Source organism: Priapulus caudatus, unplaced genomic scaffold, assembly GCF_000485595.1.
Source record: "Priapulus caudatus unplaced genomic scaffold, Priapulus_caudatus-5.0.1 Scaffold71, whole genome shotgun sequence".
NCBI lineage: Eukaryota > Metazoa > Priapulida > Priapulimorpha > Priapulimorphida > Priapulidae > Priapulus > Priapulus caudatus.
Window position 1 is genome coordinate 206013 of NW_014577132.1, and position 20933 is coordinate 226945.

Sequence of the window (20933 nt, forward strand, 5' to 3'; positions counted from 1 at the left end):
TGTATAGTATTTTATTGTAAAATTGTTATTGTTATTTATGGTAATTGGTATGGCATGTTATAGGCCTATCTTATTTTAAAATCTTTTCTGATACATGTTGGTGTATTTAAGGTTTTGTTTGTTAGTGTGCCTTCATAGTGCCCGTGGGGGGGGTCACTGTGCGTTCCAAAATTTGCAAGTTAGGGGTGGTGTTTTTCAACTTCTAAAGCGGGCCCGCGCGGGAGCAAATAGGCCCCCCCCCTTTACAAAGCTAATCCCGCAATTAGCCTTCGAGATCGTTCAAGTCAAGCACTGCGCCTGCAGTAGGCCCCCTCATGACGAACCACATAGTACCCTGCCCCATGTAAATAATAAATAATCTCTCTTTTCCTTCCGTTCTTCTTGATTTGAAATTTGACACTCAGTGTTGACAGCAACAAGAGTTGCAAGTAGTCTAGCTTCTTTGAGTTCATCACAAGTATTCACTCCACTCTGCCCTCCACTTGTCTGCAAGACCTCGCAATAGGGGGTAGGACCCCGGGTAGGACTCTTTCATTGTGTATGCAATAGGGGGTGGGATATTTTCATTGTGTATGCAATAGGGGATGGTATTCTTCAATTGTGTCTGCAATAGGGGGTAGGGTTTTCCAATGTGCAGTTCGCACTAGGGGGCCTATTATTTTTAGTGAGAATGCACATGGGGTAATGTTCTAATAGACAGTGACCCCTCCCCCCCCCCCAGGTCATAGTGTTAATCTAAGCAACAAACTAGCATACATGTGTAAAATAAATGTTGGCACAGCTACAGTGGGCACATAGTTTAATTCAATAATTGCGTGGGCATTGTGTGTGGCAGCAATGATTTCTAATTATATATTAATGCCTGTTGTTGGGGGCACTATGCTCTGATAGTGTTGCTTTGGGAAGGTATAGGTAGGTTGGGGAGGGTTAGGTTAGGGGTTGTTAGGGTAGGTAGGGTTGCTTTGGGTAGGTAGGGGTGGGGGTATTTTTTTCCAAAGCAACACTATGACAGCATATAGTGCCTCCAACAATAGGCATTAATGTTTTTAGTGCATCACATGACTTTGCAATCTACTCGGCAAATATTAAGTGAATAAGACAAAGTTTCTTAAACGAACAATTTCAATTTATATTAAAACAATGCGTTATAATAATGCGTCGTGCAAACAATAGTGTTGCAAACTATTGTTTCATAGTACCTGCGACGTTATCCAATAGAATTTCAATGATTTATCATGTGATGCACTATAATTCTCTTTAGCGTTACATAGTTTTATGGTGAGTCATTAGGCATGTTTGTTGGGGACGCAGACCCATCTGATGTAGATCACCTGATCCTAATCTGCTGCAAAATAAAAGCAAACTCACCTCCAACAGATCAACTGTCACTGTGATCTATTACGTGATGGTCCATAACTAGCAACAAGCAGTGATTGTTATTATATATACAGGGTGCGAAATTAATGGGAGTCCGGAGTCAAATACTTCCTGATTTACTGTCGGACTCCCTGAAAATTCTGCGATACTGACTAGTTCGTTCCGCAGCACAGCCTAGCGGAATTACTGTATTTTTTCAGCTAATGTCCGAAGAAAATTTGGCAGACGTGCAACTGCATGAATCTTAAAAATAAGCACATGCGTTATTGTTAATATCTTTAATTTTGAACCTCAGACTGCGGTCTCCCTTATTTTGCTGCGGACTCTCTCTTTTTGAGGGTAGGGAGTCCATTGGACTCCCGTGTTCAAAAGTTAATTTCTACCCCTGTATATATATTCACAAGTTATGATGTTTAAATCAAGTTATGACATTAGAATATGTACAGCCACTGCCCTATAACTAAAAATTCTCATTTTTATTTCTTTCTATCAACTATAGGAAGATATGGTGGAATAAAGATGGAGTATGGTAACATAAGTCCAAATAGCACACGGGAGAGGTTTCTAACACTACCCCCAACCTGTTCTGCCCTAACGAGTGTTGGCAATGCATCTGTACCTACACTTGGGAGCATGATGTACACACGAGATAATGCAAGACCGTATTCCCAACTGGAAACTAAGGCAGTTTCCACACCAGCTTGCAGGGCCATGTCACGTGAGAGGTGTGACAGTGGTATTGGTGATGGGTTTAGCTTTTCTGAACATTCTGTTCAATCTCCAGCCAGCCCTTTCTGTTCAACTTACCATGGCACACACATAGGTGCCTCACCTGCCTTTGAAAACAGTCAACGCTCGGTTTATGAAAGAACACCTAATGTAGTATTGAATATGCAACATGAAGTCACTAGGCCACAGATGCACCATGAAGTGCATCGAACTGATTTGAATCCAGCAGCTACCACTAAGGAAAGAATGCATGAGTCAAATTTGCAGGCATTCACAACACCACCTGCATTGCTAAAGTCATCTACCATTTATCCGGATTGTCGGCTGGCCAATCGGGAAATGCCGAGATGGCAACTTGCAGAAAACACCTCTACTAGTAAACGACATCTGGTACATAATTATCTAGCAAGTCCAGTGTCACCGTCCTCTGAAATACCTCATCAGTATCCTGTCCGAATGGATTCTTCTCCAAGGGTGATGGGTGATCAAGAAATAGATACCAACCTAAAAGGCTTATACCATAGTCCCCCATATGTTCATGTCTTCCATAGCCCTAATGGTTGGAATCTGGTTCCCCTCTGTGCTGCAGTACGGGGTGTCAATGATGGATCACAGAACAAGGATGGTTTACAACTACAAGCAACATCTCCATCAAGTGCAGAGTGCAACTGGTTGACTGAACCGATTTTATCTAGAAGTGTCCCAACAAAAAACCTGAGAGAACCAGCTTCAGCTGTTAAAAATTCACACTTCGAGCTTGGCATTACTCGGGCAATTAATCGCAAAAGTTCTTGTAGCAGCTTGGATCATGTGCGAGATAAGCTGAGCAAGAAGCCCCCAGCACCAGGCAACAATCCCGATTTAGAGCTGAGCTCTACACAGTCGAGTGATTGTGACAGTAGTCTGTGTAACAGCTTGCATCAAGGGATAGAAAAACGGAAGAAGCCTCCAGCACCAGGTAACAACCCCGAATTAGAGCTCAGCTCAACTCAATCTAGTGATTGTAGCAGCATTCTACACAGCAGCTTGCATCAAGGGATAGCGAAACGGAAGAAGCCTCCAGCACCAGGTAACAACCACGAATTAGAGCTCAGCTCAACTCAATCTAGTGATTGTAGCAGCATTCTACACAGCAGCTTGCATCAAGGGATAGCGAAACAGAAGAAGGCTCCAGCACCAGGTAACAACCACGAATTAGAGCTCAGCTTGCCGAACATGGCAGAAAGGTGGAGCAAGAAGTCTCCAGCACCAGGAAACGACTCTGAACTGGAGTTAAGCAGCAGTCTTAGCAGTGGTTTGACTAGTTTGCTCTCTGATATGTTAAATGGAGAGAACAATGGCCATGTTAGGTCCCCTGCACATGACTTGCAACTGAAAGGTACCATCTCTGATTGCAATGTTGGCGTTAATAGTGGGTGTACAAAGGATACTGAGTGCTTATTAGAAGTAGAGAAAGAACAGGATGAGAGAGACTGTGTGAAGATATGTAAACCTGAAGGTGGGATAACCATAAATATGTGTGCAGCTAGTAATTCAAACATGAGTGATTCAATCGATGATGTTTTAAGAACTCAGATTAATGACTGTGATGCGATACCATTGCCAGACAACTCGGAATTAGAGCAAAGCTGTAGCAGTGGTGTTACTAGGTTGCTTGATGGGTTGTTAGATAGAGATATGCACCAAAGTATCAAAAAGCTGCCAACGTCAGATAATTTGGAACCAAAGACACTTGCTGGGCAAGGCTCGAATGACATTGACATGGTGAGTTTACTTGACAACTTACTAGAACAGCAGATTAAAGACCCTGTCATACTGCCTCTGTCAAACAACAACCAGCAATTAGAGTTAACTAGCAGTAATGGATGTAATCAGTTACTTGACTCAGTGCCAGCTATTAAAAAGCAACCAACACTGAGTGGGAATGCTGATCTTGAATCAGGCAGAGGCAGTGTGTGCGACTTTGTGAGTGACACTGTCTTGCCAACTACATGTACTGGGCCAGATGTCAAAGCCTCAAAGGTGGATGATCATGGTTCACCAAAATCGTTCTCGCAGATGGCAGCTGGTAACCACGAACTCGTCGTCAGTCGCGCTAAAATCGAAGCTAACGCTTTGGAAGCTGCCTCAGGTCATGTGGACGAAAGAGATGATATTGGAGCAAAGGTGGCTTCGACTGTGGCCGTCTGCGTCAGTGAGCATGAATCGGGTACGATAGTCGATGAGAAGCCAGTTCCCCACAGCAACTATGAGTTGGAATTGAGTAATAGTAGTCACTCAAGTTTGACCGAGTCGGTCCTTGTGACAAGAGCGGCCGTCGCTGCAGGTGACGCTGTGTTCGAGTCTATGACTAGAACGGTTGTCTACCAAGAGGTGCACAACTCGGTCCTCAAAGTCTGCCATAAATCAGATCAGACTGGAAAGGAGCCACACGAGGACCACCTAGAGAGCTCAAAGAAATACTCTGAATCAGTGTCACACGAGACAAACGAGCAGAGACTAGGTGTTGATGAAGGTGACACATGGGATCACCTGCACGAAGAGATGCCAATGCAAAGTTACCAGCCTAGCTGTAGCACTCCACGCACCCGGCGTGAGCAAGTGAGACCTCAAGACGCCGAGATGTTTGGTCACCTCAACGTGACTGATTACATCCCATTTAATGGCGGCTTTGATGAGCTCCACGACATACATCCAGGCCCATCAGTTGCTGGTGGACAGCTCATTGATATAGGCAACTCCATTGCAGAAAGACTTATTGATGTCTGTGAGACCCAAGGAAGCAAAACTTTTGTGGATGAAGAGAGGGAGACGGTGCAAAAGAATTTGACTGAATCATCAACTGGTAGTGGTAAGCCATCACATGAATACAAACAGGATAAATCGAAGGTTAAGCACTCACATACACTTGCTGAGTTCTCTCCCAAGATCTCAACACCAAAAAGTCGATCACGGGAAGGCGGACATGGATGGCAATCGCCACCGCAGGGCATTTCATTTCCTGTGCTATCTAGCAGTCAAGATTCGTTGGTGCAGGGTAGTCAACCTGCTGCATATTTACACGGATTAGGTAATGAGTATACTCAGATTCGAAATAAACAGGGGAAGGCCTGCAAGGCGTCGGTGGAGTTTCAGCAGGCTTCTAAAACCATGGTTTCTGACGTACCGTTGAGGAGGTTTGATGCCAATGAGAAAGAATCGGGCAGGACGGGAGAGAGAAATTCACCGGCAAGCGCTCGCACTCTGAGTGCGTTACCAGTCGAGAGCTTCTGCAACTCTGTGTCACGTTTAGCAGCGCCCTCACTCGTGTCTGTTAGCCATCAACATCAGGCCGTTGGTCAGTGGAAGCCTAAGAAGACAGTGTGCATGCCCGCTATCCCACTGCGCACCATAACTGTATTGAATTCGCCGGCTGTGTTTGCACCAGTAATGCGCCAACAGCATTGCGTTTTGACTAGGCGAGCACAGCAGTATTCTCATCAAACACAGCAGCAACATAGGCCACGCGAGCAGAATCAGCAGTGGCATGGGCATCGGCAGCAACAGCAGTATCGTGAGCAGTGTAATTTTCTGGTTGGAGTTCCACCTCAGGGGTATTTGCCCCAACCCTCACCAGATATGAGGCGATCGTATTCTGGTACAGCCGTGCCTGAGAGCGTTGACGTTAGAAGCACTCCTTCAAGCCAGCGCATCCACTCATCAAGAGGTAGTGGAGGGAGAGTAACACAATTCGGTCCATATCCCACCAAGCAGAAGACACAACAAGATGGTGTGCCATATGGTAAGAGATTATCTATAGTTACTTTGGTTTTAAAGCAGATAATCTTTGTATGTCTTGTCTGTGAGTGTGAGCTCATCTATGTTTAAGAATAAGAAATACATTTAAACTTGTCTCATTAGTATTAAGTTTACTTAAAAAAAAATTAGATATTAGTTTTAAATGTGATTGTTGTGATCGAAACAGGAGTCTCCACTATATACATCTTTGGTTATAGTTTGATTAGCTGTGATTTTGTTTTCACCAGCTACAAATTCCGGTGTGCAGCCCTGCATGGTGCCACCTGTGCGTGAACATCCTAGGGAACAGCAATCACGAGAAGTGCAACCAGTCGTATTAATGTCGCCATCTGTTGGAGAACATCGCAGGGAACAGCATCTGTCAGGACAACATCCGTTTGCAGTGTTACAGGAATATTCTCCTGCCGTTGTGAAATCGAGTGAGAATATGCCACGCCACTTTGACTTTCTGCTGTTGGAGATAGGACATTTTGTGGTAATCAGTGTTCCTTACAGGCACACTTCAGTCAACCTTGCATTTCATAACATCCCAGGAATCAGTATAGTCCTCGTGTGTGTAATATACATGTAAGATATATATTTGATTAGATTTACATTATTAACATATTAAAATTGCATTAGGAGATATGTTAAAATATATAAAGTTGATTTCTTTGTCCTCTAACAATTGGACGATGTAATTGGTATTTTTAGTGTTGTCTCCAATGTTCTAATTAGTTTAATAGTGAACAAGGGTATGTTAAAGAGATGTAAAGCATCTGATAATGTTATGCATAATAATTCTTTCCTAACTTATTAAATAAATGTGCATGGTTAGAGCACTTTTGACTTTTACAAATTGATAAATTTATACCTGCGTAATAACTGCATTAAATTTATTAAACCAATGAAAGCCATTATAAAGTGTTATGTAATGGTTGCTAACAGGTGTTCAAGGAGAGTGAAGACTTTTGCCAGAACAGGCTCAAAGTGATGTTTGCACAAAGGTACTAGCCATATTTGTAATCATAATTTTTGATGTGTATTTCCCCTAAATTGTAGCAGTTAAATCTTTTTGCAATTTTTGTACATATATGCCCTCTATTTCTACACTTTTCAATTTAGGGTCAAACTACTGCAGCAGAAACTACCAGTTATAATGTTCCGCATCACAGCCGCTGAATACACAAAAAGACGTCATTGTAATCCGAAGTTAGATGAGCAGCCCATTTATCATAGCAAAGTTGTTTTTTGTTGCGTGTCGGTGATATTTATAAAACTACTCTACTATTTTAGTCATGAGTGTTTTCACTGGATGTTATCTCATGTATATATGCAACAGCTCATTGAAAAAAAATAGCTTCTATTTTTCTCAAATGTCTATCGCAGTTCGTCGTTGTTGCTGCAGTGTGTCATGGCATTTACTGTACTGTACATATTAATTTGTAAAGCATCAGTGTTGATCTATCGTAGTAATATTTGAGTGTGTGGATATTATGAATGATAGTGGAGCGTGATTTTGTGCAGTAATGGCAGAGAAAGCATCATCTTAGTATGCATGGTGGTATATGCAATCCATTTTTTATGTCATGTTAGCATATATCTGAAAATTTGTTAATTAATTGTATAAACTTTAATTGCTGAAATTGCAGGAAGATGGTGTACGAGTTTGGCTTCAACTCGCTACAATACCCAGCTGCTTCAGGGGCTATCATCGAGGTGCCCTTTGAGAGTATTGTGGCGATAGGAAAATTGAATGATGTTGAACTTTTCATCAAAGTGCAGCGGTAGGTATAAGATGATAGGGATGGAGAATTTAATTGATACAATTGGAGGAGGCTACTAAATTATCTATCCAACTCAATTCCTTTTTTCCTACCTTGCTGCGTTCCTATCTCTCTTTCCCTCTCGTGATGTTGTGTTCACAGTAAGTGTACGTTTGTGCTGTGTAGTGTTGTTGTCACCGAAATTCTTGACTGTTTACCTTTTTAGCCCACCTCCCATGTACCTCAGTTACGTCAGACCTGTAGATGGAGCAGTCCAGTTTAACATTGTATACGACCGAGCAACGAAAGTAGACCTGACAAATGGAGAACTAGCCAGAGTTGCTTGTCACAAAGTAGGAGCATGCATATGGTGCAGTTTTTAGGGGTAAAATAACATGATTTTTGTTCAGCTTTAAGATACTCCTCAATGCTGCGTAGGTAAGCCTAACGTGGGTTTGATGGTTTATGTTGTTGAACTCATCTTTCAATGATAGGTGATTGTCTCGTTATATTTAGCAAGGTTATTGTGAAGTTCTGCCACACGAATTGTACCATCGTTACAGTGTATGGTTAAATAAATATTTTGATGTATTGTGTGTTTGTATGATGGTGTGAAATTCGTTTTCCAGGTAATGATGAGCAAGACAAACTTGAGGAAGTTGTATCTCTACCTGTGCTGTTTCGACCCGCGCTTTGAGGCTATGTTCCAGCAGTCTGTGCCCTACCAGCAGGAAAGCTTCCCTCTGCCCACAGCACTGATTCCTTCTAATCATGGTCAGTTTATTTCACTTCTCTTCCTTTAGAGTGCCTTCAAATAACTAATTACATTTTTCAGTAACTAAACAGTGTTACAGTGTTGGCATATCTACGTTCAATTATACACATTTTTGTTATCTGGTATTTTTTCTAAAGATGATCCAAGTGCTGGACAGCAGTCGAGTGTGAATCTGTAATAAGAGATTGTATGTTCAAACAAACAAGGTCTTAAAACAACTGACTAAGCTGAGTGATGCGTATTACAGATCAGGTTGTCTCAGCACGACGGACAAAGGGATGTGGCTGTAACATGGGATGTCGCAGTTTGCGATGCCCCTGCCTAAAGTCAGAAAGGCCCTGTGACAGCCTTTGCAAGTACGTCACCAATAATGCTTTGCATCAGTAAAGTACATTATCGCATGCACCCAGATAGTTTTCAACCTTGATAGTCCTCAGTTCATTGAACATTAATTATTCTATATGCAAAGGTTACTTTATATAATAAGTGTGCTCATAATGAGAGTTATGGTTATAATAATGATCATGGTGATGATGTTGAAACTGAAATGGAGAATGATTTCAATTATAAATATTGCCTCTTAGTTTATTTCCTTTGTATTATATAGATCAGTATATATGCAATGTTACTCATTTTACTTAATTGCTTGAGTTTATTCTTTTCATTTACTTTAAGACTATATAGTACTGTGACTTAACTCTATAGTATCTTACTACTAATTCTTTATTCCTTAGGTGTGGGACTTGTGAAAACCCATTGAGTGTGTTAACTGAAGTAGGAATTGACATTTACATAGCAAAACAGGATTCCTGTCTCATGCAGAAAATTCACAAGGTTTCTTTTTAAAAACTTGTTAAATTGGTTACTGCTGGAATACTACAATTTAGTAACTGTTAGTATTTTACTGAAATTAATTAGAAACGGAATACTTGTGTCTAATTTTTACCGCTGAGTTTTAAAATCATTATAATTGTATATTATCTATCATATATACTAAAACTAAATAATAAAAATTCTGGTTAACGGCGTATTATCTTGATACACTTGATTATGGTGATTGATGTACCACAGTGTTTTGTTAATCTTAATTAGTGCTGAATACTACTAAAATAATTTATACCCGAGTGTCTCAGTAGTTTTGATAAAAGCCTCCTTTTTTCAACCTCAGCAGATCAACTTGCGATCCTATTTGCATAAAGCTGTGGTGTTCCAATGCTGTGGAACACAGCGGCTAGTGCGTGAGTGTGTGCCAGGCTTGACACGCTGCCCTTCTCTGTGTGGCGCCATCTACCAGTGAGTCAACTATGTTTTTCTATTGTTCCTTATAGATTCATGCTGCCTTCTAAATATTAAGATGATCACATTGTATAATATTGCATAGGATTAGAACTCTCAATCCCCCCTCTGCAAGAAAGCTCATGATATGAATTGCATAATGCAGTCTAAATTTCCAGCCTGGTATGCACTGTGTCAATTGCATTATTTGTGTAGCCAAATCGCATCAATATTCCTTTTATATATATCACTTTTTTTAGTCATGCCTATATACTGGCTTTTCTGTGCACTGCTTCTGGCTTAAGAATTCTCATACGAGGTGGCGCTACTAACACGTGTCTAAACAAAGGAATTGCTCCGACCTGTGATTGGAGGATAAAAATAGAATTCGTGACGTTTCGTTTTGGATACCGTGTGTACATATTTGCTAATCAATTAAGCTAATCGTGCTTCAATAAACTCGAGACTCACAGGGATCATAGCTAAGGTGTGATGTGTCTAAGACTGTAATAACTAGCATTTATAGAAATGTAACTCAAATCATTCGCACCATATGATACTTAGTACACTTTCCTACCGGGCATATAGCTGCGTGTATATTAGCCTATGAGCGATACCGCGCGTGCATATTTGCTAATTAATTGGGCTAATTCGTGCTTCAATAAACTCAAAATTCACAGAGATAAATGCTAGTTATTACAGACACATGTCTTAAGACATGTGTCTGTAATAGCTAGAATTTATAGAAATGTAACTCAAATCGTTCGCGCCATATGAAAGTTAGTACACTTTCCTACCGGTCATAGCGTAATAGCGTATGCGGCAGGGTATGCAAAATGAAAACGAAACGTCACGAATTCTATTTTCACCCTCCAATCACAGGTCGGAGCAATTCATCTGTTTAGATGCATGTCTACTAACCAGCTTGCTAGTGAACACTAATTGTGTTAACTCTTCCTCGCAGATACTCCTGGTGTAGTGGCTTGCTTGTTAGAAACCACAGGAACCACTGCTCAAAGTGCCTAAAGTGTGTTGCCTGGCATGACAAACATTGCAAAGTACGTATGGTTGCTTTTCAAAATTCAAACGATCATTACACGTTGACTTAACTAATTGTAATTGAGATGCTTATAAAAAATCAATCTTACCTGCTTCTTGGTCAGGTGTAAAGTTGCTGTTAATTCCATCATTAATATGATGAAACTGTAAACAGCATTCAACTGTTTAGTGCATCCTTTATAGGACTTTGTAACTTCATAAGTACAAATTGCTACTGCTTGGGAGTTTATGTAGCAGTGGTGTATAAACCATGAGCCATTGTACTAGAACAAAGATACTATATCTTGGGGTTTTATTGTGGCAGTTAATGTAGCATAATACTAGCTAAATCTGTGCAGCCCTTTGCAGCTGATACAGTGCTTTATGACCCAGAGTGCTTGGAAATAGCAGTGAATCTCCAGCACAGCCGCTACTTAAATAAGACGTGGTCACGTATTGCCGTTTTTAGTTTGTTTACGCCCAATAAAAGACCCAGTCTGTCCAAATTACAGTGAGTCCTCTTCGATTTGATATTGGCCAGTTAAAGCCAAGCCGTTTATGATGCCTTCTAGCTTACTTTTTTATTGTGTTACGGTCTACTGCATAGCTGGGCATGCTGCAAAGATTCACCGCCATTTTCTAGCATTATGACTCATATAGTCCATATAGTCCTGTAGCGGTAGGGAACCTGAATGCGTGCACGATTACGGCTAGCATATTATAGTTAACTTCAGTAGATGGCTAATAGTATGGTGCATGTCTGTCCAAATTTTTTGCAGAGGTGTGACATGTGTTACCCAGCAGGACCTGAGGGCATCCTACCTTGTCAAACCTGCATTAGCACAAGAATTGGCAGGAAACGCAAGTATACTAGCCCTGAAGATACCCTCTTGCTTGAGGAACATAGAGCGAAGATACGTGAGCAGTGGCGTAGTGGTGATTATGACCCATGAAAGTACACTAATGCAGCCGAAAAAGTGCCTCATGTTAGGTGCGGTGATAGTGTGGTGGTCTGCCTTAAATGGAAAGCCTTTTAAAATAGGTGGCAGCACTGATTTGCACGCTGAAGATCACTGCTCACAGAAGATGTTATTTGTGTCTAGTAGTATTGCCTACTTGTGGAAATACACATTATAATACAGTAGCTATATTACTACTTATTTAAGATCATGGTGATTTTTTCCCTGGCCAATCGTGTTGTGAAATGTGAACGTGGGTGGTAATACCATAAAATGATGAGTGGGAATTTGAATTTGACTGTAATATGTGGGAATTTGAGTTTGACTGGATAATTTGTAATATGACTATATTATCTATACTATATATTGCAGATGAACAATCTTGAGCTCTAACTAGCCATGGTGTTATAAATGCTACATTTTGACCATTACCATACTGCGTCACAGTTTTACATATTGTCTCAGGAATTTGCTATCCAATATATTGTATTATAATTAGGTGCTGTTGTACTCTGCTAAATTTATGTAGGTATGTAGTTATGAAGAAAATGTCATTTACTTACAAATGCATGGGCTTATGGCATATATGTTATATTATTCCTAAGATTTGAACTGCATTCGTAATGTTCTTCTTTTTAAGAAGAAATTTTTGAACAGAAACAATACTGTATATTTTTTCTATGTAAAGTCTAATATGATATTTGTATACTTTGTATGTAGTACTGTAATTCCTCATGTGTTTGTGCACTTGATGTGTATGTTTCGAATATGTTTACTTTCACGCATGTTTACCCTTAATATCAATGTATTATGGTGTTGTTGTTGTTGTTGTTGTTGTTGTTGTTTTATTTGGCATTTATTATATTAGTATTATAACAGTATTGGAAATTATAGACTATGTTCTTTAGCAGTGATGTGAGGCAAACAACACGGCCAAGCACCATACTAAAAATGCAAAAAATTCTACTTAAAGTAATAGGTGTGAGTGTGCAAATCTAGTGGTCTACCTTGTTTTTGTACTTTAATGTGATATTATATATCTAATCTTGACGTTGTGTTTTATTTGTGTATGTTTGTTCAGTTGTTGTGTAAGTTTTGATAACACTCCTTTTCACGTGTGAGTACGCTTACAATTTAATGTTATATTCTTGTTATTTGTTAACATGTATTGTATTAACATTATGAAGGTGTTGAAATTTATGGGCAATATTCTTTAGCAGTGATACGAAGCTAAATATCCACAGCCAGTACAATTCTAAGAACTTGGAAGTTTTTTTGTGCATGCATACGTGTGTGTGTAAATATATTGATCTAGCTGGGGGATTTTTCGCAAGAAATTAATGTAATATTCGTATAATTTTTACATTGTAATTTAATTGTTTATATGTTTGTTCACTTGATGTTTAAGTTTTGAAAACGTGTATTTTTGCGCGTTAACCATACAGTTAACATTTAATATATATTGCTGTTTTGTTAACAAGTGTTTCATCAGCAGTCTAATGGTATTGCAAATTATGGACAATAATCTCTAGCCGTGATATGAATCTAAAAAATCCTGGAGCATAATGTTAAGAATGGCGAAGAAATAGTTATACTAATAAATATCATTGTGCAAATCTAATGATTTACTTCGTGAATTTGTTTATATTGTTTTACCTGGGCAATATGTATTCTAACGTTATCCTGTGCGCCAGCGGATTAAATTTGACCCGTAATTAGGAGATTTTTAATACATACCTACCTGATTTTCAATAGCATGATTGAGCATGGGATGAACCTGTGTGTGAACACAGGTGTTTCCTTGTCGTTTGTTTCGGCTTGCGTACTCTATACTAGTATCTTATCGATCACACGTGTGGCGGACTCATGCGAGCCATATAAATGTACCTATATCCAAGAATAATAGTAAGCATGCGAATGTAGTATATTAAGGATACTGTCCAGCATTTGAACGGGTACTAGCTGCTCTAATGAAGAGTAACCGTTTATTGACGAATAGTAGTAGTGTACGAAACGTAGCAAAACTGTCCAAAACTGACGTTGTTCCAACTAACAAATACAACAAGTTTTCAACGCTGTTTCAACGTTGGCAACCTCCAGCAACTTGAGGCGATGTAGCCTACAATTCATGATGAAAATCTAGAAATCTGCACCACATGCACTGTCTAAACAACGTCTCCTAACTAGCACAGAAATATATAATAGATGTAATCATAGATAATACCATGAACATAATTATTATCTATACAATGGATATATATGGCATTATTATATATATAACATAGATTAGCTCCAAGAGACGGTCTTGCTAGGATTAGAAGACCCCGGTATATTCTATAGACGCCGGTATATATTGTATAGACAATCGGTCGCACAGCCTGGTCGGGCTATAAACATAGATATAACTTTATGTATGATCATGATAATACCAGTACAAGTTCACCTGACAAAAAACACAATGCGATATAGGTAAGAAAGGCACACGCGCACCTATCCACACATTGAAAAATTATAACGTAATAAATTTACATGCCCCCTCATCAGCATTTTCACAATCCTGAACTTGGCCAATCAATCCCGTTCACTATTACAGTTAGAAAAAATATTTAACCTTTTAAATTTTACCTGCACTTACTAATAACTACAAACACGTCATTATTATTTTGGTAATTTCCCTCAATACACTATAGACAAACCATCTTACAACAATGGACAACATAAGAGTTTTTATACACAACTCAGTGGCTTCTACCATAGAAATATAGTGTCTTTATATATATTTCTATGGCCTCTGGCCCTCTGCACTCAAGACACGCCACCAGGGTTGTGGATTGGCTTATTCATAAAAAGTCATACATATATGGGCATAAATATAATAGGCATAATGGGCTTATTGGCCCCTTAGACAATTGTCTCTATTGTGACGTCATTATCGATACACTGGCAACGTAGTTGTTCCTATGAACCGCATCAGTCGCGTTCGATATAATCGGCCAGAGCAGTAGGAGCAGAGCAGTTGTTCGATTGTAGCGTGTCCTGTAGAGTGTAGTGTAGAGAGCAAGCCCAAGCCACGCTGTTAAAAATTTGCAGATATAGATACAATATTGCTACTTCGTTATGAGTAAATTAGCGCTCTGTATTCTTATTTGTCTCTGCCTAGGAGAACGAGTGCGTACTGAAGACAAAACTTTAACTGGAGATAATGTAGAAGTGAAGGTTCTAGGCAAATCAGGAAAAATATCGTTAACGATTAACCCCCCGGCAGAGTCGGAAAATGAGGTATCTCAAGTCACAGTAAACTGGGACGAATTAAAAGAGGTCGATGGAGATGGAAATGACGTGACCGATAAAAGATTTAATACTTTTGCGAACCAAGATTTTACCTACTCAGACATAGAAAACACGACATATTCAGATATAGAAGCCCAAATGTAAGTATAATATTATTCAATTTTAGTACATTTTAGTAGTTCTAAGAATGTAATGTTATCGAATGCAAACGCAGACGGACTTGACACCCAAGCAGTGTGAAAGCTAGATACAATAATGTAACCCAACACAAGAGTAGGGTTACATTGTGTACCTACTCTTGTGTTGGGTTACATTAATGATTATTGTATCTATATATATATATATATAATATATATCATGTAAAGGCCACCGCACACCAGCAGATTTTTACAAACGATGAAGCGATGAAGCGATGAAGCGATGAAACGATGTAGGTGTGCGCGTTCATTTGTAGACGATTTTATTTTTATCGGGTGATCGTTCCAAAATCAAACATGTTTGATTTTGAACCGATTATTTGGACGCGATTTTGTGGTGTGCGCGTGACCTTGGAAGATTGAACAGCGTGTGCGAGTGGCTTTGTAAATTTCCACACTCAATTCGCATTGTTCGCTTGATTGTTCGCTTGGACGCATTGTATTTTTTTCTCAGCTCGCATATTCAGGCCCCCGCACACCTACATCGCTTCATCGCTTCATCGCTTCATCGCTTCATCGCTTCATCGTTTGTAAAAATCGGCTGGTGTGCGGTGGCCTTAAAAGCGTGTCGTCGTTTGCCGCTGTGCGTAGGAGTAGCAACTGACGACTTTTTTAACGTCTGAGCTGATACGCTAGGTAGATATACGCCTACCGGGTTACGAAACTCGGCGGTGTACGGTGCACGAAGATATAGGCACGTCTTCAGCAAGTCTTTTGTTTCTTGACAGTGTTTTGTGTTCATGACAGTTTCTTGAGGTTATGTCGCGCATTGCAGCTACGTTCTATTAAAAATATTTTTTTTCTTTTCATTTTTGCATTAATTCTATTGATCTAGATACCCGATGGACCGCGTTTGTGTCTATATTGTTTTTCTAGATAAAGACGCATATGCCTTTGTAAACGATAGTGAGTGTTCACTCGGTTAGAGAAAATTTAATTCGCATTTATTTTGTGCACCTAATTAGTAATTAGTGAATCAAACTATCAAGGATATTTCACTCAACAGGCTCAATCCACGTCATATTTTATATGTATTGCGACGTATTTGCATTGTGCAACAACTTGTTAGCTGATTTACTGAGCACCATAATTATTTTGCGAGCCACTATGAATTTCATCATTAGCTCTACGTACTGCGGTGTAGCCCCTTCGCTCCCATGTAGCGACAGCAAAAGGGCTACACCGATAAAGCTACGAATTTCTATGAACACTAATCGTAGAAATGTATACTAATTGTTACAGGATATCGTTCTCTGCTTCGCTGGCTAAACAACAAACTACACTAGGTAATCTGACTGTTGTAATGTACATCTTCAAAGAAATGGGAACTTTGAGCTTGGGTGAAGAAACCCACACAGTCCACCCGGGAACTCTCAAGTTCAACATCGTTATCGAAAATTGGACATGGGGTGCTGACTCGGATGCACACATGCTGGAATTCGTCATCGATATTAAGGTATGACGGTAAGAGGTTATTCAAATAACAGAGACCGCCAAATAGTGCCAAAATAGTGCCAAATAGACACAATATATGCACTGCTGCCGTCTATCCTTTCATCTCTCTTTCACACACACACACGCACAGCTCTATCTCTCTCACGCACACCTCTAGCTCGCTCTCTCTCTCTCTCACACACACACACACACATACACATTCCCGCTCTCTCTCTCTCACGCATACACACACACATACACATTCCCTCTCTCTCTGTCTCACGCACACACACACTCGGCAATCAGCAGAGCGTACCGTTGCGCAATCATGCGTGTACGTGTCGCAAGACCACTAACCCAGCGGCTCTTCGTCCGGAACCGGTCGCGTAGCCACGGCCTAAAAAATAAGGTCCGATAACGCGAAATTTTAATTGTTTGTAAAGTAATAAAACAGCAATATAGATATAATAATTGTAATTAAATAGACTGTATAGGCTGACCCCAGAACCATTATCTCAAGGCATGTCCTGTACATTCACAAATACATATTGTGAAGTACTGTCTATCTGAATTTCCTCTTCTAGAATAAAGTGCTTATGTGCTGTTGAAAATATTCAGTTAAAATTGTTTGATTTCATATTCATGCCAATAGTATAAACCTGAATTTACTCTTTAGTAATGTTTGCTCTCTCTCTCTCTCTCTCTCTCTCTCCCCTCTCTCTCTCCCTCTACTATTAGCGCCACTGATAAAAGCATCATTATTATGAAATTACCAGATATCTGAGGAAAAAAGAATGCTGGACTGAAAGGATATTCAAAATTGCTCTACCCAAATACTTGCGATATAAAAAAGAAAGTAAACTAACAATCATAATCGGTGCTGTTTCGCCTTTTGTCGAAGCGAGTCATTGTTTTATGCATTAAAATTATTATTTCAGGGCAAGGCTGATGATGCTGTGAAGAAAGAGACCGAGACTGGAGAGCCACAGACATTTGACATGGGTGCGAATACCAATTTGGTTCTGTCCCAAAAGGTAAAGACGTCCGATAGTGGTGATTGGACAGATATGCCAACTGGTTATCCAGACTACACCACCAAAGGAAATAAGAAAATGTTTATCTTCCGTTTTCCCAAGTAAGATCATATATACATTCTTGTAGTAATATTACATCTTATTTATCAAATTCGTATTTGCACAATAGCCTCATATTCATAATAATTTCATTTGGTTTCTGAACTACGACACATCAATTTTCTTAGGGTAAACAAGGTGACAAAAAGCAATAGCAGATCACACTGGAAATTTAGTTCACACATATTGACCGAACCGGAACAGAGCAACTGACTGATTTTCTGAAATTTTTTAATCCACGTTGAATTTCCTACTTTTATGCAATTTCAGAGGGGACAAAATCACATATGATCCATCACTGGAGAGTGCACCTTCCTCCAGCGTTGCCATAGTAGGCAACACTCTAGTGTTTCTACTGGCTATGGTTGCGGCTGCAATCTGCAGTAATTAAAATGCCAACATAAGTAACTATATTTTTGTCATTGTCCTGTCATTTCTCATTGTATTATTTTAATTATCATTAAACACTCATTTTCTTGGCTTGCTATATGGCGAAGAAATGTCAATGATTTCGAATAACCGCTTGTAGGCGCGGGAAATGTTTAGGATACTAGCACTATTTTTTGGTTTACCACCACATTTTTGCATACATGCGTGAGTGCGTGTGTGCGTACCTGCGTGAGTGCGTGCGTGCGTGCCTGCCTGCCTGTGTGAGTGCGTGCGTGAGTGAGTGCGTGCGTGAGTGAGTGCGTGCGTGAGTGAGTGCGTGCGTGCCTGCGTGAGTGCGTTCTTTGCGTGTGTGCGTGCCTACGTGTGCGCCTGCGTGAGTGGGTGCGTGCATGTGTGCTTTTAGAAATAAATTTATATATAGAGATGAAGCGTTTCTATCACGTTGGCATGGCAACGAACCAGCTGGTTTAAAACGATTCCTAGACTAGCATTATTTTACTGCGTAAAAATGGTGTTGTGAATTGTTGCAGACTGTAATCATCAAGAGCCATAAATGCATTTTTTATAGAATTCCAGATGCTGAAAGTAAACAGTAACTCTCTAAGTCCTTGGTTATGTGATATGATTTATTTAACCAGATAATTCTCACCCGACTCTTTGTCTTTGAATTTTCTATTCTTACGATAAAGTGTAGGTGAGTATAATCAAATTTATTATTGTACCACGACTCCTTCATAGAGATACCGTATTACACTTACAGTACACAAGGGCGTCGGAACTGCCGCGGCACTTTTTCAGGCCATAAATTTTCCGTAACCAAAATCTTTCAATAATTTATACCGTCTTTTGGCCGGTACATATATCATGTATATACGTGTAATCTAGCCCCCTAAGCGGAGACCAGGTTCAGATGAGGTCAGGTCAGGGGCTTGTACCAGGGTCCGGACCCCCCCTGCTCGCGCAGAAAACGCATCTGAGGGGGTCTAATTTCAAAAATTTAAAGACCCCCCCTTCGCGTGATCATCCCCCCCACTCCTCGGTACGGATTTACGCCCCTGGTATATTGTCCTACCTATATACGAACACAATGATGAAAAATTTAGATGATGTTCTATCGCATGATTATTTATCTTAAGGTGTTCATCTATATTCAATAAATCATGAACATTTAATGGACTTTTCATTATATTGGATTATAAATGATGCTGCTCATCACACCTGAAATGAAACTTGATAAATAATGAAATGGCTGCCCATCAGGCCGTAACGAATTGTACGATGGCTTCCATGCATTCACAATTAGCGCCATATGCCTAAATAAGTATTTACAGTATTATTAGACAGATCAGACATGCACAGCACACTCAGATACGCGTCCGACACCGTCTCACTGGCTTATAGCGTCGCTGCTTGCATTATTACAAGAATAAGACGTTTGTATTGAGCGATGCCGCGTATATAATTAGGTATACAAAAACCTCCAGCAACTTGAGGCGATGTAGCCTACAATTCATGATGAAAATCTAGAAATCTGCACCACATGCACTGTCTAAACAACGTCTCCTAACTAAACCTGTAGCTATAAAATTTTATGATCCAGAACTCTGGCACACATTCCTCTGCTCCCCGTCTACTCTCGATTCTATGCAGGCAGCATGCCATTGCGTTATATTGAAGGAGCATGCTTTGCCCGGGGTCAGCGCGTTTCATGACGAATATTAACAGTTCGTTTGTGAGCACCAGTACAATTGTATGCATGTCTTGAATGGGAATGTATTTAGGAAGTTTTACCACAGATTATTCCACTGTTAAAGTGAGAAAAATAAATTTGGAGTTTTTGGTCATTATTGAATATTTTAATTCTATGTTAAGCAACACATCTTTCAAATCATCATGTATTTTTCTAAAATTACAGTGAAACACACTTTTTTGTGCTAAATCACAATGCTCAGAATGCACCAGAGCCCACCATTTGCCTTGTAAATTTCAAAATTTTCACGGGGGAGGGCAGGCCCCCAGACCCCCCTAGGGTGGCTTCGCCTCCCCGGGGCTCGCCCTATCACCAAAGCCGCGGCACTATTTTATTGCTTCCGACGCCTTTGACAGTACACCGCACATAAGGAAAACCCATTGTTTAGAACCAGTAGTAGTCAAAAGCCAGTTGCTTGATCTATAAAACGCGGAGCCAAAATTGCACACATATTACCTGCTCTAATTTCTGCAATCGTGATGCACATCTGTTTCAGGATAACTAATATCAAAGTTATTTCGACTTTATTTTGTATCAAAAAGCCCATATTGTATACAGCTTAAATTTGATTAGATTTATATAAAAACAACTATAATTAGGGTGTATATTTTCATAACAATGCATTTATATAAAACATATAATATAATTAATTAATATAATTGGAATAAAATGGTCTACAATCTATTATATCCAGTTGACACTGGTAACTGAAACTGGTAAGGCATAGATCAAATAAGCATCCTCGAAATGTACTTATTGATCAACAAATCAGATTACATAAAGGCACTACTTGGATTTGTCGAGCTTTTTAGCGCCAAATGTACATGTTACACATTCAGTTTCCACGAAAATATTTTATCGGATAAATATATGCACATAACAGAAGCATACACCCAAGGCCGTACGCAGGAAATTTTCTGTAGGGGGCAAAGGTACTCCCCATGACCCCTGTGCCCTAACGTTTCGCAATTTCACATTTCTTTATTTAAAGTGTAATATTTCTTTGATGATTTAAGATAACCTTTTGTCACATTTCTATTTT

The 20933-nt window shown here is 39.7% G+C and overlaps 2 protein-coding genes across 3 annotated transcripts in view; both read left to right on the forward strand.

The window, feature by feature from the left end:
* The window catches only part of LOC106821412, a 14006-nt gene extending 689 nt beyond the window's left edge, over positions 1–13317 (forward strand). The window contains exons 2-12 of one of the 2 annotated variants that reach the window (XM_014826196.1): positions 1877–5887; positions 6132–6379; positions 6832–6890; positions 7536–7670; positions 7876–8002; positions 8279–8423; positions 8672–8780; positions 9159–9258; positions 9593–9717; positions 10664–10757; positions 11517–13317. In XM_014826196.1, the coding sequence (XP_014681682.1) occupies positions 1897–5887; positions 6132–6379; positions 6832–6890; positions 7536–7670; positions 7876–8002; positions 8279–8423; positions 8672–8780; positions 9159–9258; positions 9593–9717; positions 10664–10757; positions 11517–11690 (5307 nt within the window). In that variant the 5' untranslated portion in view covers positions 1877–1896 and the 3' untranslated portion in view covers positions 11691–13317. Of the gene's footprint in view, positions 1–1876; positions 5888–6131; positions 6380–6831; positions 6891–7535; positions 7671–7875; positions 8003–8278; positions 8424–8671; positions 8781–9158; positions 9259–9592; positions 9718–10663; positions 10758–11516 lie in introns of those variants that run through there. The other variant, XM_014826197.1, reaches the window with a different exon arrangement.
* Positions 13318–14765: 1448 nt separating this feature from the next.
* LOC106821400 (skeletal aspartic acid-rich protein 2-like) lies at positions 14766–18184 on the forward strand. Its single transcript, XM_014826168.1, has 4 exons — positions 14766–15127; positions 16427–16640; positions 17557–17753; positions 18022–18184. Exons 1-4 carry the CDS (start codon positions 14814–14816, stop codon positions 18140–18142), a joined length of 846 nt encoding a protein of 281 aa, XP_014681654.1. The 5' UTR covers positions 14766–14813; the 3' UTR covers positions 18143–18184.
* The last annotated feature ends 2749 nt before the right edge of the window (positions 18185–20933 follow it).